Below are 12,972 nucleotides of genomic sequence, written 5' to 3'. Positions count from 1 at the left end.
TTTCTTTCCTCTCAGAACACAGAACTAATTCCTAGTGTTCCTGTAGCAGATTCAGGCACAGTGGGAGGTCGACACGGAGGTTTGGGTCTGGGCACTGCCGCTTATTCACTAGTCCCCGACACGGACCAATAATAATAATAATAATAATAGTCAGTTATGTGCAGTGATCCGGGATCACTGATCCCACACGTCTTGGCCTTGCGGTGTCTCTGCTGTAGCTTTTCAGCCGACCGTCTGTCCACGTCTCAAGGGAACAAACACAGTCTGGCTCCACCTGCAGGCCAGAACGCGCCATGCTCCCAACAGTTCCGTAGTGTTCGAAACATTCTAACAGTGAAATGGTTGCTGTGTCTTGTTGTAGAGAGAGGAGAGACCTCAATCGGCTCTGTCTCCGTCTGCCTGCCCCGGGACCCCACGCCTTCCTCCTGGTCCTACCAGTGGAGCCCTCTAAGGGGGAGGAGAGAGGGGCGCTGGAGAGAATGGAGGACATGTTTGGGGAGGGTTGTTGGGGACACACTGTCATTCTATTCACCCATGCTGGCGGTCTGAAAGAGCAGAGCATAGAGGAGTTTGTCCAAGCAGGGAGTCAGGACCTCCAGCAGCTGGTAGAGAAATGTGGGAACAGGTACCACGTCCTCAACATTAAGGACAGGGCCCATGGCAGGGCCCATGGCAGCTAACTAAACATTGGCGTGCAGGGAAAAGCACTTTCCCTAATTCCACAAGTCACCATGTTCTCATAGTCCTGATAAAGAACCATCTCTCGTATGGAACAACACGTACACAAACAAACATTGGCTGATGTTGCTCCAAATATCGACCTAACCCGCCTTTGCGCCATTGTAAATTCCCCGCAGTGAAAAGGCTGCGTCCCCGAACACAAGGCAGAGGCGGCAGAGATGGCAAAATGTTGCTCTGCAATATGCATTTAAAATGTTGATGGAAAGCAACTAAAACCAAATATGACATTTATAAGGGCGGGATAGGCGACGCTATCAGTGTGCGTACCTGGTTAAACTCCTCTTCTACATCGGCGTAGATGTCGATGTGATCCACACCGTCAGCCATTTTCCAGTCAGCCTCCTCCTCCTCCGACCAGCAGACAAGATGCAAACAGGAAGGCGCAGCGCGTCACTTCCTCTAGTGACAAAGGCCTAAAAGTGTGGCCTCGTTCAGGTGAAGGAGGATGTATGGGACCTTGTTTTATGAAGGGTTTTCACATTCACTGAAACAATCCAAACTTCTGTTTTGACTCTAAAGCTTCTTGTTCCCCCCCAGCTCCACCAACTACTCTCCACTCCATCATCCTTCTCCTTCTCCTCCCCCCAGCTCCTCCAGCCCTGCTCGGCTACTGGACCAGCCCCCTCCCCCTGCCCTGTCTGGACCCATTCTGGACCTCTCACCTACCACATTAAATGTCTTCATTATCATTTGATGGGGATCAGTGGGATGCCCCACTGACTCCATTCACACCTTCCCTCCATTCCCCTCCTCCTCCAGCCCCACCATTTCCTCACTTCACAACTCTTCAGCACCCCCATCCCTCTTTGTCCAATCCAGTACCCTCTCCCTCTCCAGCCCCACTGACTCCATTCACACCTTCCCTCCATTCCCCTCCTCCTCCAGCCCCACCATTTCCTCACTTCACAACTCTTCAGCACCCCCATCCTTCTGCCCCCCCCCTGCCACAGCCAACGACCCCCCAACCGTCCCCCGCTCCAGTGTCTTCATCAGTGTGGCTCAGGTGAAGAGAGAGCTGAGGAAACTCTGTACCAGGAAGGTTGCAGGCATATGCAGGACTCATGCTGAGCATGTTCTACCAGTCAGCTGTACGCGGTGGTACGCTGGGGGAACAGCATCAAGTAGTGGTGGGGGAAACGAAGCTTTCGACGCATTGACACATTCAACACAATTGTGTCGGAAAAAGTGTCGATCAATCGATGCATTCGATACAGCAGCTCCATAATGACATCTGCTGGTCAGGTCGTGGTATGGAGGCTGTACTGATTCAGTCAGGAATTTGGGGCAAAATACAATAAGCCCACCGTCATCTGTGATGTCTTCAATAAAGGCGTTGTGAAAACTGTGTCGATGTGTATGTGGCCATATATGCGGTCTTAAATGTTGGTGTGGGGGCACATAGTCATGTTTAGACCATTGGAAGGGCAGCCAATAGACACTCAAAGACGCTTTACAAAAGATCAAGTAGTAAAATAAAAAGAAACCACAAAATAGATAAAAGAAGGTATTTATCTATCAATATTTCACAAAAGAAAGACAAGACAACATTTTAATTAATGTATTTTAATGGAACTGTGTTTTATTGTAAGTCTATTCTTCCGCTGAACAGTTGTTTATCGGTTGCTAAGCAACGGTAAGAATGTAACTTCGAAATAACGGTAATATAAACAAACGCAGAGTAATATGAAAAGATGTGTCAACATTCCATTTAGCCGTGCGTATATCGCAAACTGACCAATAGAGACAATGGACCAAACTGACCAATAGAGACAATGGACCAAACTGACCAATAGAGACACTGGACCAAACTGACCAATAGAGACACTGGACGGGATCTATCCGTTGTATAATGACCCACTGACCTCCCCAGGCCACAGCGGATATGAACATGGAACATCAACAACTCAACTCGGATTCCACAAGACCGCAATTAGTTATTAGTATTCATATAATGAATTTGTGCCGGTGGTCCTTGGCCTCCCCTTGGGGCCCCCCGGCTGCCCCGTGTGCCTGGTCTGTTCCGCCGCCGGGGCACCTGCTTGGCCATCCTTGTGCGGGGCCTCTTTGGTCTGTGCTTGCTTGGCTGGGCCGGGTGTGCTGGTGGTGGGGCGGGCTGGGTGCGTGGGGCGGCGGGGGCTCCCCGGGGGGGGGTGTGGGGGCCCACCGCTGGGTACTGGTAGGCAAACTGGCTAGTAGTCGCTCTATGTGTAGAGGGCTGCAAGGGAATTTTCCTGGCTACATTGATTGTTTTGATTGTTTATTTAAGGTAAGCCCCTTGAGAAGAATCTTCTCATTTTCGAGGGGGTCCTCACATGCCGATACAAACATAATCGTAACACATAACAAATAACAATACAAAGCACCTACACACACACTCACACACACAGCCCGTCGTCACTCCACAACCCACCACTACAACCCAACCGCAATATATACATGCAACAGTCAGATACATACATAATATAATTATCAGAAGACATCAGCAAGTAATCGAAATTGGCACATAGTGTACAGGTTTTTATTTTTGCCTGCTCGCGGCTCTGTCAGCATTGATTGATTGATTGACTGAACATTTTCATTGTGTGAAGCGCATTGAGTTGCATCTTGTAAGAAATGCGCTATACAAATAAAATTTGATTTTGATTTTTTTTGTTGATAAAAACACGTCATATTCTTTAATTTATTTATGTTAAACAACGACTGCTACAAGCATGTTCACTGTCTTAGTGGCTTGGGACTCTGACATTACATAACATTAGGAACACGAGTTATGTTTGTAGATGGGAAACTCACCCCTCAAGTTTAAATACCACATGCCCAAGGAAAGTGCCAGAACAGACACTACGAACGTTCTACATTCGCTAGGGAGAATAAGAAGTAACAAAATACAGGTGTTATGAGTAAAGTAAAGATATTTATTACGGCAAGGATTAATTAACGTCATAATGGGTCAGATAAACAGAATTAAAACTATAACAAATGCCTCCTATTCAAATAAACAATAAACTCATCCCGTGGATGGTTTAAATAAACAATAACAATAAAAAGGTTTCAAACATGGTATCACTTAACAAGATCACTAACACAGAACATAACTAACAAACTAAACCAAAAGGATCTCTAACAAGTATTCTTCCACAAGACTTCTCTCCCTCTCTCTCTCTCTCTTCTCTCTTTCTCTTCCTCCCTCTCTCACATGGCCTTCTCTCCCTCCTGTTCGTTGTCTTCATTCAGAGGGTAGGGAGTCAGGTCAAAGGTCAGCATGCGGCTGAACATGCAGTCGTTAAACTGAGCGAGAAAGAGAGGGAGAATAGAGATAAAACATTTACATTTAAATGTCTTTATTAGGATAAACCCCTTGAGATGTGTCATCTTGTTTTAGACAGCGTCCCAACATAATATCACAATCATAACAACAGAGTGTCAAAATATTAAAGAGTATAATTATGACAAAATACAGACAGACATGTGACAAACAACAACAACATACATTACTTATTGAAGGGATAGGTAGATTAACAGATGAAGTTATCATCATACACTTTATGATCTCTTAACTTTGGAAACAAACAGCTGTCTAAACTCCCAGCACCACAAGAGCCACCAACATAAGGAAGTGTAAAGAGAAGGCTTATAGAGAGAGTGACCCACTGGATGGGCGTAGTGGACCGGTACCTCAGAGTAAACCCCCAGCAGAGCGTCGGACCTGGAGTAGAACTCCTTCTTCAGGGAGATGACGATGATCTGGAGGTTCTCCCTGGACAGATCCCTGAAGAAGGACATCACCTGCAGAGACGGGGGAAGCCCCAGGGACGTTATGAACACTGTACTACCATCCTCATCATCACTACACTACCCTCCTCATCATCACTACACTACCCTCCTCATCATCATCACTACACTACCATCCTCCTCATCATCATGAATCAATCACCACTGTTCCACGCATGACATTATAGATTATGAGAATAAAACACTGAATGCCAGATGACCCAATGATTATTTTTTTTAACAGCATGGACATGATCGAACAACCTCATACAAGCATAAAAAAAAATTGGCTAAAGAAATTAAAAACTGCCGATACGCATTCAGTAGTCGGTATTCAGCCAAGTGTTTCCTTAATTTAAGTTTTGGGCTTCGGCCAAGAACTTTCATTTCGGTGCATCCCTAACCCTAACCCTAACCCCTAACCTCTAACACTAAGCCTTAACCCTAACCTCTAACCCCTAACCCCTAACCCTAAACCCTAACCCCTAACACTAACCCTAACCCCTAAACCTAACACTAAGCCTTAACCCTAACCCTAACCCCTAACACTAAGCCTTAACCCTAACCCCTAACCCTAACCCCTAACACTAAGCCTTAACCCTAACCCCTAACCCTAACCCTAACACTAAGCCTTAACCCTAACCCCCCTAACCCTAACCCCTAACCCCTAACACTAAGCTTTAACCCTAACCCCTAACACTAAGCCTTAACCCTAACCCTAACCCCTAACACTAACCCCTAACCCCTAACACTAAGCTTTCACCCTAACCACTAACCCCTAACACTAAGCCTTAACCCCTAACCCCTAACACTAAGCCTTAACCCTAACCCTAACCCCTAACACTAACCCCTAACCCCTAACACTAAGCCTTAACCCCTAACCCCTAACCCCTAACACTAAGCCTTAACCCTAACCCCTAACACTAAGCCTTAACCCTAACCCTAACCCCTAACACTAAGCCTTAACCCTAACCCCTAACACTAACCACTAACCCCTAACACTAAGCCTTAACCCCTAACCCCTAACCCCTAACACTAAGCCTTAACCCTAGTTATAATCAACATGTCTTGCCTTGCCGATGTTGGTGTTGTCCAGAGAAGCATCAACCTCGTCCAGAACAAAGAAAGGAGCAGGACGGAAGCTGAGAGGAAAGTCATTAGAGAAGTCATTAGAGAAGTCATTAGCAACAACAACAACAAACTTGAAGGCAGACAGACAAAATATGTGTCGACTGACGATGTAAACAGACACCTCTTGGAAAACAGAAATACGTCAAAGTATTTCTGACCTAAAACTCAGATTTTCGTTTTTTCAGCTAACATTCAACTTGAAGATGTGAAGTACCCACTCGTTATTTTTCCGAACAGTTTTACGTTCATTAAATAAGTGTAATCTAGCAACAAAATAGGCTTGTTTGTCATGAAATAACATACGCTTTCACTTGGGTGTGATTGGCTGTTGAGCTCAAGGGGGAGGGACAAAGGAAGCCGTGTTTTAATGTTTACAATGAGAATGTGTTCTGAGTTTGTTCATAGATGAACACTGCTTAGCTCATAAGCTGGTGATCGGCTGTCCCTTGCCCTCCCTCAACTCCCTGCATGACACCAGGGCTCTGAGGAGGGCAAGGAAGATCATGGCAGACCCCTTCCACCCCGGCCACGGCCTCCTCACCCTGCTTCCCTCTGGAAGAAGGTTGCGGCTGCCTAAGGCACTGAAGGCCCGCCACAGGCTCAGCTTCTACCCCTCAGCCGCCAGGCTGATAAATGACTCTGGCTTCCCCCCCCCCCGCCCCCAAGTCTGCCCAGGACTGAACTGGACTCACTGTAAAAACTCTGCACTGCACTTTACTTTATACCGCACTATCCAATGCACTGTTGTCTGTCCTGTGTTGTTGTTGTTGTGTTGTCCTGTTTTTGACATGTGAAAAAAGTATAAACGCACTTGCTGTGGTGACGAAGCAAATTCCTATATGTGTAATGCATAGTGGCAATAAACGTTATCTCAATCTCAATCTCAATCAATTATTCAGTAATGACTGACGGCACAAAGAAAGTCCCCAATAAATGAAACTTTACTAGGACAACATACGGATTTCACGGGATCAACATACCACAAGTAAGTAGCCTACAGTCCTTTGTTTGTTTGTTGGGCTAGCCGCGTTAGCTAGCGAACATTAGCTAGTACGTTATGTGTCGTCGTATTGCCTTTTAAAGACTTTCTAAAACAATCGCATAGTAGCACATTATGCTGTTCTTATAAGGTGTGTTGTTGCTACTGTGTACAGTTAGTTAACTGTTTTCTTTTGTTACTTGGGTTGGGCTAGCCGTGTTAGCTAGCTAGCATTAGCTAGTAAGTTGTGTGGTATTGCGTAAGACTTTCTAAAACAATCGCATAGCATTATGCTGTTCTTATAAGTTGTGTTGTTGATACCGTGTACAGCTAGCTAACTGTGTTTATGTTTGTCTGTTTCAGAAGACAGAAGTATATTTTTGATCAGAGAATTCTGTTCAGATGAGGCAAAAGACACCACATGCCCACCAGACGCCACAGCACCTCAGAAAACTGTATTACTTATCATTACTTACTTTACTCATTTACTTATTATTGTGATTATGTACCTTGCTGCAATGCTAATGTTGAAAACATTAGGACACAGGAATTGCACACTACCTGACTACTTGAGAAATACCTGAACACTTTCATTTTCATCTTGTTGAACTTTTCACAGCATGTTACACTATTGATTGCACTTTAATTCTGCTGTAGTGCGACTACCATCACGTATCACTTTATTACTTATCATTACTTACTTTACTTATTTACTTGTGATTATTGTGATGGTATTGTTGTGATTATGTACCTTGCTGCAAAGCTAATGTTGAAGAACTATTATTGTGTACTGTAAAATAAATTCTGATTCTGATTCAAGACTTTTCATTAAAAGAATAATAGTTACAACAACCATAAAGCCTCCATAATGATAAGCTGGCTAATTAGCTTAGGTAATACCTTGCTAGGTAATAATGTTAGCTATAGCTGTCTGACCCAGTGAGTAACACTGACAGATATTGACAGCTGAGTGGTTGGGGGTGGGGTTAACCAGACATTGTTACCGCCCATTACCTGGCTGTGAAGGTGAGAAAAAACATTATCTTTGAATGGCATTTTCTGTGCTTAGTGATTTCAGGTGTAGCAACTTTCAAATACTCATGTCGTCTTCAATTTGTTTCCGATTTCAATGTATGATGCATCATTTGAAAGCTTACAGTCTGTAGTTTATGCAGTAAGAAACAGAAAAATGATTTCGCCTACAGGTAGCCCTTTTCATTGTCAGTTGTCAACTTGTCACATATATATGTTACGGTACATGTGGGAAAACGGTTTATGGTGGCATTTCCTGGGACATGCTAGCATGTACCAAGTCGACGGTTTATGCTAGCATGTGCCGGAAAATGCCGGCATAAACCGTTTTCCCACATGTACCGTAACATATATACAACAATGACAATTTTGTCTTGGGTTTGATTTGATTAGATTTATTTAAGTTAAAAAGAGACACAAACATCAAATCACAGCGTAACCCTAACCCTAACCCATAACTAATGACGATAAAACACAGAGAAGTCAGAGACTTATTTCCGCTGTGGTCCTTTTCCACATGACACACCTGACAGACAAGCCATCAACATACACAACACATACATATGGGTGTTGTGTCTGCCTCCCATGTTAGCTGTGAATGTCTGCCTTCCTGATGTTACCTGTTATTTTATTCCTTTCTTTTGTTATTATGATGTCTGTATGTATAGAATGTTGACAATTGTCTGTATGTATAGAATGTTGACAATTGTCTGTATGTATAGAATGTTGACAATTGTCTGTATGTATAGAATGTTGACAATTGTCTATATGTATAGAATGTTGACAATTGTCTGTATGTATAGAATGTTGACAATTGTCTATATGTATAGAATGTTGACAATTGTCTGTATGTATAGAATGTTGACAATTGTCTGTATGTATAGAATGTTGACAATTGTCCAAATGTGATTGTTGTGTCAGACCCCAGGAAGACTAGCTAATGTCGTGGCGTTAGCTAACGGGGATCCTAATAAACAAACTAACAAACAAACAAACCTGTGGATGGCGAAGACCAGAGCCAGGGCAGCGATGGCCTTCTCCCCTCCAGACAGGTTGTCCATGGCCATGAACCTCTTCCCCGGAGCCACGCAGTGATAGTTGATGCCGTCCAGGTAAGGCTCCTCTGGGTTCTCAGCACTCAGGATGGCCTGAGGGTAGTAGAGAGAACCAGGACCAAGAATGGTAAACAGACTGACTTATACAGACTGATTTATATAGCGCCTTATTCCAAAGCTCTTTACAACGGCCTCTCATTCACCCATTCACACACACATTCACACACCAATGGCGGCAAGCTGCCATGCAAGGCGCCGGCCCCGCTCACTGGGAGCAATTTAGGGTTCAGTGTCTTGCCCAAGGACACTTCGACATGTGGCCAGCCGGGGCTCGAACCACCGATCTGCCAACCTTGCGATCATTAGACGGCGGCTCTACCTCCTGAGACACAGCCTCTACCTCCTGAGACACAGCCTCTACCTCCTGAGACACAGCCTCTACCTCCTGAGACACAGACACCTCTACCTCCTGAGACACAGCCTCTACCTCCTGAGACACAGCCTCTACCTCCTGCGACACAGCCTCTACCTCCTGAGACACAGCCTCTACCTCCTGAGACACAGCCTCTACCTCCTGAGACACAGCCTCTACCTCCTGAGACACAGACACCTCTACCTCCTGAGACACAGCCTCTACCTCCTGAGACACAGCCTCTACCTCCTGCGACAAATGGGTGAAGCTGGGGAAGAGCATTTCCAGCTCCAGGTCCACCAGCACGGGCTCCCCGCAGGGCTGCGTCCTGTCTCCAGCACTATTCTCCCTATACACCAACAGCTGTGTCTCCCGCCACCCCTCGGTCAAGCTCCTGAAGTTTGCAGACGACACCACCCTGGTGGGCCTCAACTCCGGGGGGGACGAATCTGCCTACAGGGGTGAGATCGAGGGGCTGCAGAGCTGGTGCAGTTTAAACAATCTGGAGCTCAATGCTCTGAAAACAGTGGAGATGGTGGTGGACTTCCGTAGGAAAGCAGCCCTGCCCCCTCCCATCACGCTGGGAGGTACCCCGGTGGCCTCCGTGGAGTCATGCCGCTTTCTAGGCATGACCATCTCCCGGGACCTCAAGTGGGAGCGGAACACCGAGGCCCTCACGAAGAAGGCCCAGAAGAGGATGTTCTTCCTCCGGCAGCTGAGGAAATTCAGGCTGCCGAGGTCCATGATGGTCCAGTTTTACACGGCCATCATTAGGGGTGTAACGGATCACGGAAATTCCGTGATCCGTTCGGATCGCCCTCCACGGTTCGGAACGCATGTGTACCGCGGATCAATTGCAAAATGTTAACAAGTAATAATATTACTTAATATCTTACTTAATATCTCTTGTAAATCACAATGTAGAGTTGCCATGAAAAGATAGACGCGACAGTTGCGGGCTTTGTAGGTTGATAATGCGAAAGAAAAAGAATCCGTTGTTTGCTCGCTACACGTGAAGCTGGGAATCCACAACAACAAGGCTGCGTTCGTAAATCCGCTCTGGAATCTGATCAGCGTTCAAGGAACGCCTCTTGTCCAATCAAATTACTTGGTCCCTTTATGACGTCGGACCCAGTGTGCGCTCCGGCGCTCTCAAAGCGAATTTACGAACGCGGCCCAAGTGTGTCATGTTACGTTGTTCGGCGGAGAAGAACTCAAAATGCCTCCTTCGTCATTTAAATCCCATGGATGGGAGCACTTTGGCTTCTCTGTCAACTATGACGGGAGGCACGAAAAAGGTAGCTCGACAACTTCTGATAATGTAGGCATTTTTTTCATACCATGTTCAAAATAAGGGTTCACTTTATTATTTAGTTAAAAGTGGCATAAAACATGTTTATTCATCTGCTTTAAAGAGCCCAGTGACTCACTGCTGCAACCAGGCGCCTCCTCCCTCTCTCCTATCATTTAAATTGAGTGTATTTCAGTATAATTATGTAATGTTTGAGTGTAGAATATGTTATATATATATATATATATATTATATATATATGTATATATGTATGTATATATATATATATATATATATATATATATATATATATATATTACCAGTTTTGACATCTTGAATGTTGTTGGTTTTTGTCACATAGTAAAAGTGGTGTTTTTACAGAATTCAAGGAAAAAGCAGTTTTTATAAAAACAAAAATGTTTTGTGTTGATCCGATCCGAGTCCGATCCGTGACTCAAAAACCGTGACACGATCCGATCCGTGAGTTAGGTGATCTGTTACACCCCTAGCCATCATAGAGTCCATCCTCACCCACTCCATCATCACCTGGTTCTCTGCTGCAACGACCAAGGACAAGGCCAAGTTGCAGCGGGTGTTACGTTCAGCAGAGAGGGTGATCGGCTGTCCCTTGCCCTCCCTCAACTCCTTGCATGACACCAGGGCTCTGAGGAGGGCGAGAAAGATCATGGCCGACCCCTTCCACCCCGGCCACGGCCTCCTCACCCTGCTTCCCTCTGGAAGAAGGTTGCGGCTGCCTAAGGCACTGAAGGCCCGCCACAGGCTCAGTTTCTTCCCCTCAGCCGCCAGGCTGATAAATGACTCTGGCTTCCCCCTCACCCCCGCCCCCAAGTCTGCCCAGGACTGAATATGCACTGGACTCACTGTAAAAACTCTGCACTGCACTTTATATATGTTGCACTATCCAATGCACTGTTGTCTGTCCTGTGTTGTCCTGTTTTTTGCATTTGTTTTTGTATACACGTGAAAAAAAGTATAAACGCACTTACTGTAATGCCGAAGCAAATTCCTATATGTGTATGCATAATGGCAATAAACGTTATCTGAATCTGAATCTGAATCTGACACAGCCTCTACCTCCTGAGACACAGACACCTCTACCTCCTGAGACACAGCCTCTACCTCCTGAGACACAGCCTCTACCTCCTGAGACACAGCCTCTACCTCCTGAGACACAGTCTCTACCTCCTGAGACACAGCCTCTACCTCCTGAGACACAGCCGCCCCGGCTGTGTGAGGTGTGAGTGGTGTACCTGGTCTCACCTGGGCGCTGGTGTTCTACACAGCTGTTTGTAGTGTGAGAGGTGTACCTGGTCTCACCTGGGCGCTGGTGTTCCTGCACAGCTGCTTGTAGATCTGGTCGATGGCCGTGGACACGTGCTCGAAGCACTGGCTGAAGAGGCGGAAGCGCCGGGCCTTGACCTCCTCAAACTCCTGGTGGCGCTGCCGGGTGGCCTTGGTGCTGGCCTCGAACGCTGCAGCACAGGACAGAGGGGAGACATGGTCAAAACTGTGAAGTTTTACGGACATGGCACAGGATTTAGACCACAGACGACCGTCTCCGTAATTATTAGAAATTACCAGAGGTCCCTAGGTAATACTAATCCTGTCCTCCAAATAGGGCTTAACACTACAAAAAACACACCGGTTTGACGTGTGCAGAAGGAAGTGTTCGAGTACATACAGTGGGGAAAATAAGTATTTCACCCCCTGCTGATTTTGTGAGTTTACCCCCTTACAAAGAAATGAACAGTCTATCATTTTAATGTTGGGTTCATTTCAACAGTGAGACAGAATATCAAAAGAATTCCCAGAAAATCACGTAATATGAATTTTGAAGGGAAAAAAAAGTGTTTTATTGAGTAAAATAAGTATTTCACCCCCTAGCAAAACATGACTCAGTACTTGGTGGAGAAACCCTTGTCGGCAAGCACAGCAGTCAGACGTTAGTTGGTAAATGATAGACTGTTAATTTCTTTGTAAGGGGTTAAACTCACAAAATCAGCAGGGGGTGAAATACTTATTTTCTCCACTGTATGCATACTCGTGGAGAGAAATGCTCATTTAATTTGTGAACAGGCGTCTCTCTGCTTCATCCAGAGTAGCCGTACCGTCCGTCACCAGCTGGAAGCGGTCCCTGTCCTCCCTCATCCTGTGCAGGGCTTTGAGGTTGGGCACCGTGGAGCGCTGCAGAGCCAGGTCCACACAGGACGCCTCTGCTGCCAGCCTCTCCAGCTGGCCCTCCACCTCCCCTCCTGCTAGACCCTGAACACATAACACTGTTATAACACACTACTACACTGTTATAACACTGTTATAACACACACAACACTGTTATAACACACTACACAACACTGTTATAACACACTACAACACTGTTATAACACACTACACAACACTGTTATAACACACACAACACTGTTATAACACACTACACAACACTGTTATAACACACTACAACACTGTTATAACACTGTTATAACACACTACACAACACTGTTATAACACACAGGACGCCTCTGCTGCCAGCCTCTCCAGCTGG

The 12,972-nt window shown here is 45.7% G+C and overlaps 1 protein-coding gene across 1 annotated transcript in view; it reads right to left on the bottom strand.

Moving 5' to 3' along the window:
• Window positions 1–3,933: 3,933 nt before the first annotated feature.
• The window catches only part of LOC308150381 (structural maintenance of chromosomes protein 1B-like), a gene marked incomplete at both ends in the record, with an annotated part of 28,931 nt that continues 19,892 nt past the window's right edge, over window positions 3,934–12,972 (bottom strand). The window contains 7 exons of the mRNA XM_080523221.1: window positions 3,934–4,029; window positions 4,417–4,527; window positions 5,585–5,654; window positions 8,651–8,802; window positions 11,751–11,905; window positions 12,542–12,695; window positions 12,939–12,972. The exon at window positions 12,939–12,972 is cut by the window's right edge and continues 26 nt beyond it. Coding sequence (XP_080379347.1) covers window positions 3,934–4,029; window positions 4,417–4,527; window positions 5,585–5,654; window positions 8,651–8,802; window positions 11,751–11,905; window positions 12,542–12,695; window positions 12,939–12,972 — 772 coding nt within the window. The remainder of the gene's footprint in view (window positions 4,030–4,416; window positions 4,528–5,584; window positions 5,655–8,650; window positions 8,803–11,750; window positions 11,906–12,541; window positions 12,696–12,938) is intronic.

Source organism: Nansenia antarctica, assembly GCF_963989245.1.
Source record: "Nansenia antarctica genome assembly, chromosome: 2".
Lineage (NCBI taxonomy): Eukaryota > Metazoa > Chordata > Actinopteri > Argentiniformes > Microstomatidae > Nansenia > Nansenia antarctica.
The sequence above is the reverse complement of the archived record's forward strand: the minus strand, read 5'-3'. Positions and strand labels throughout refer to the sequence as shown.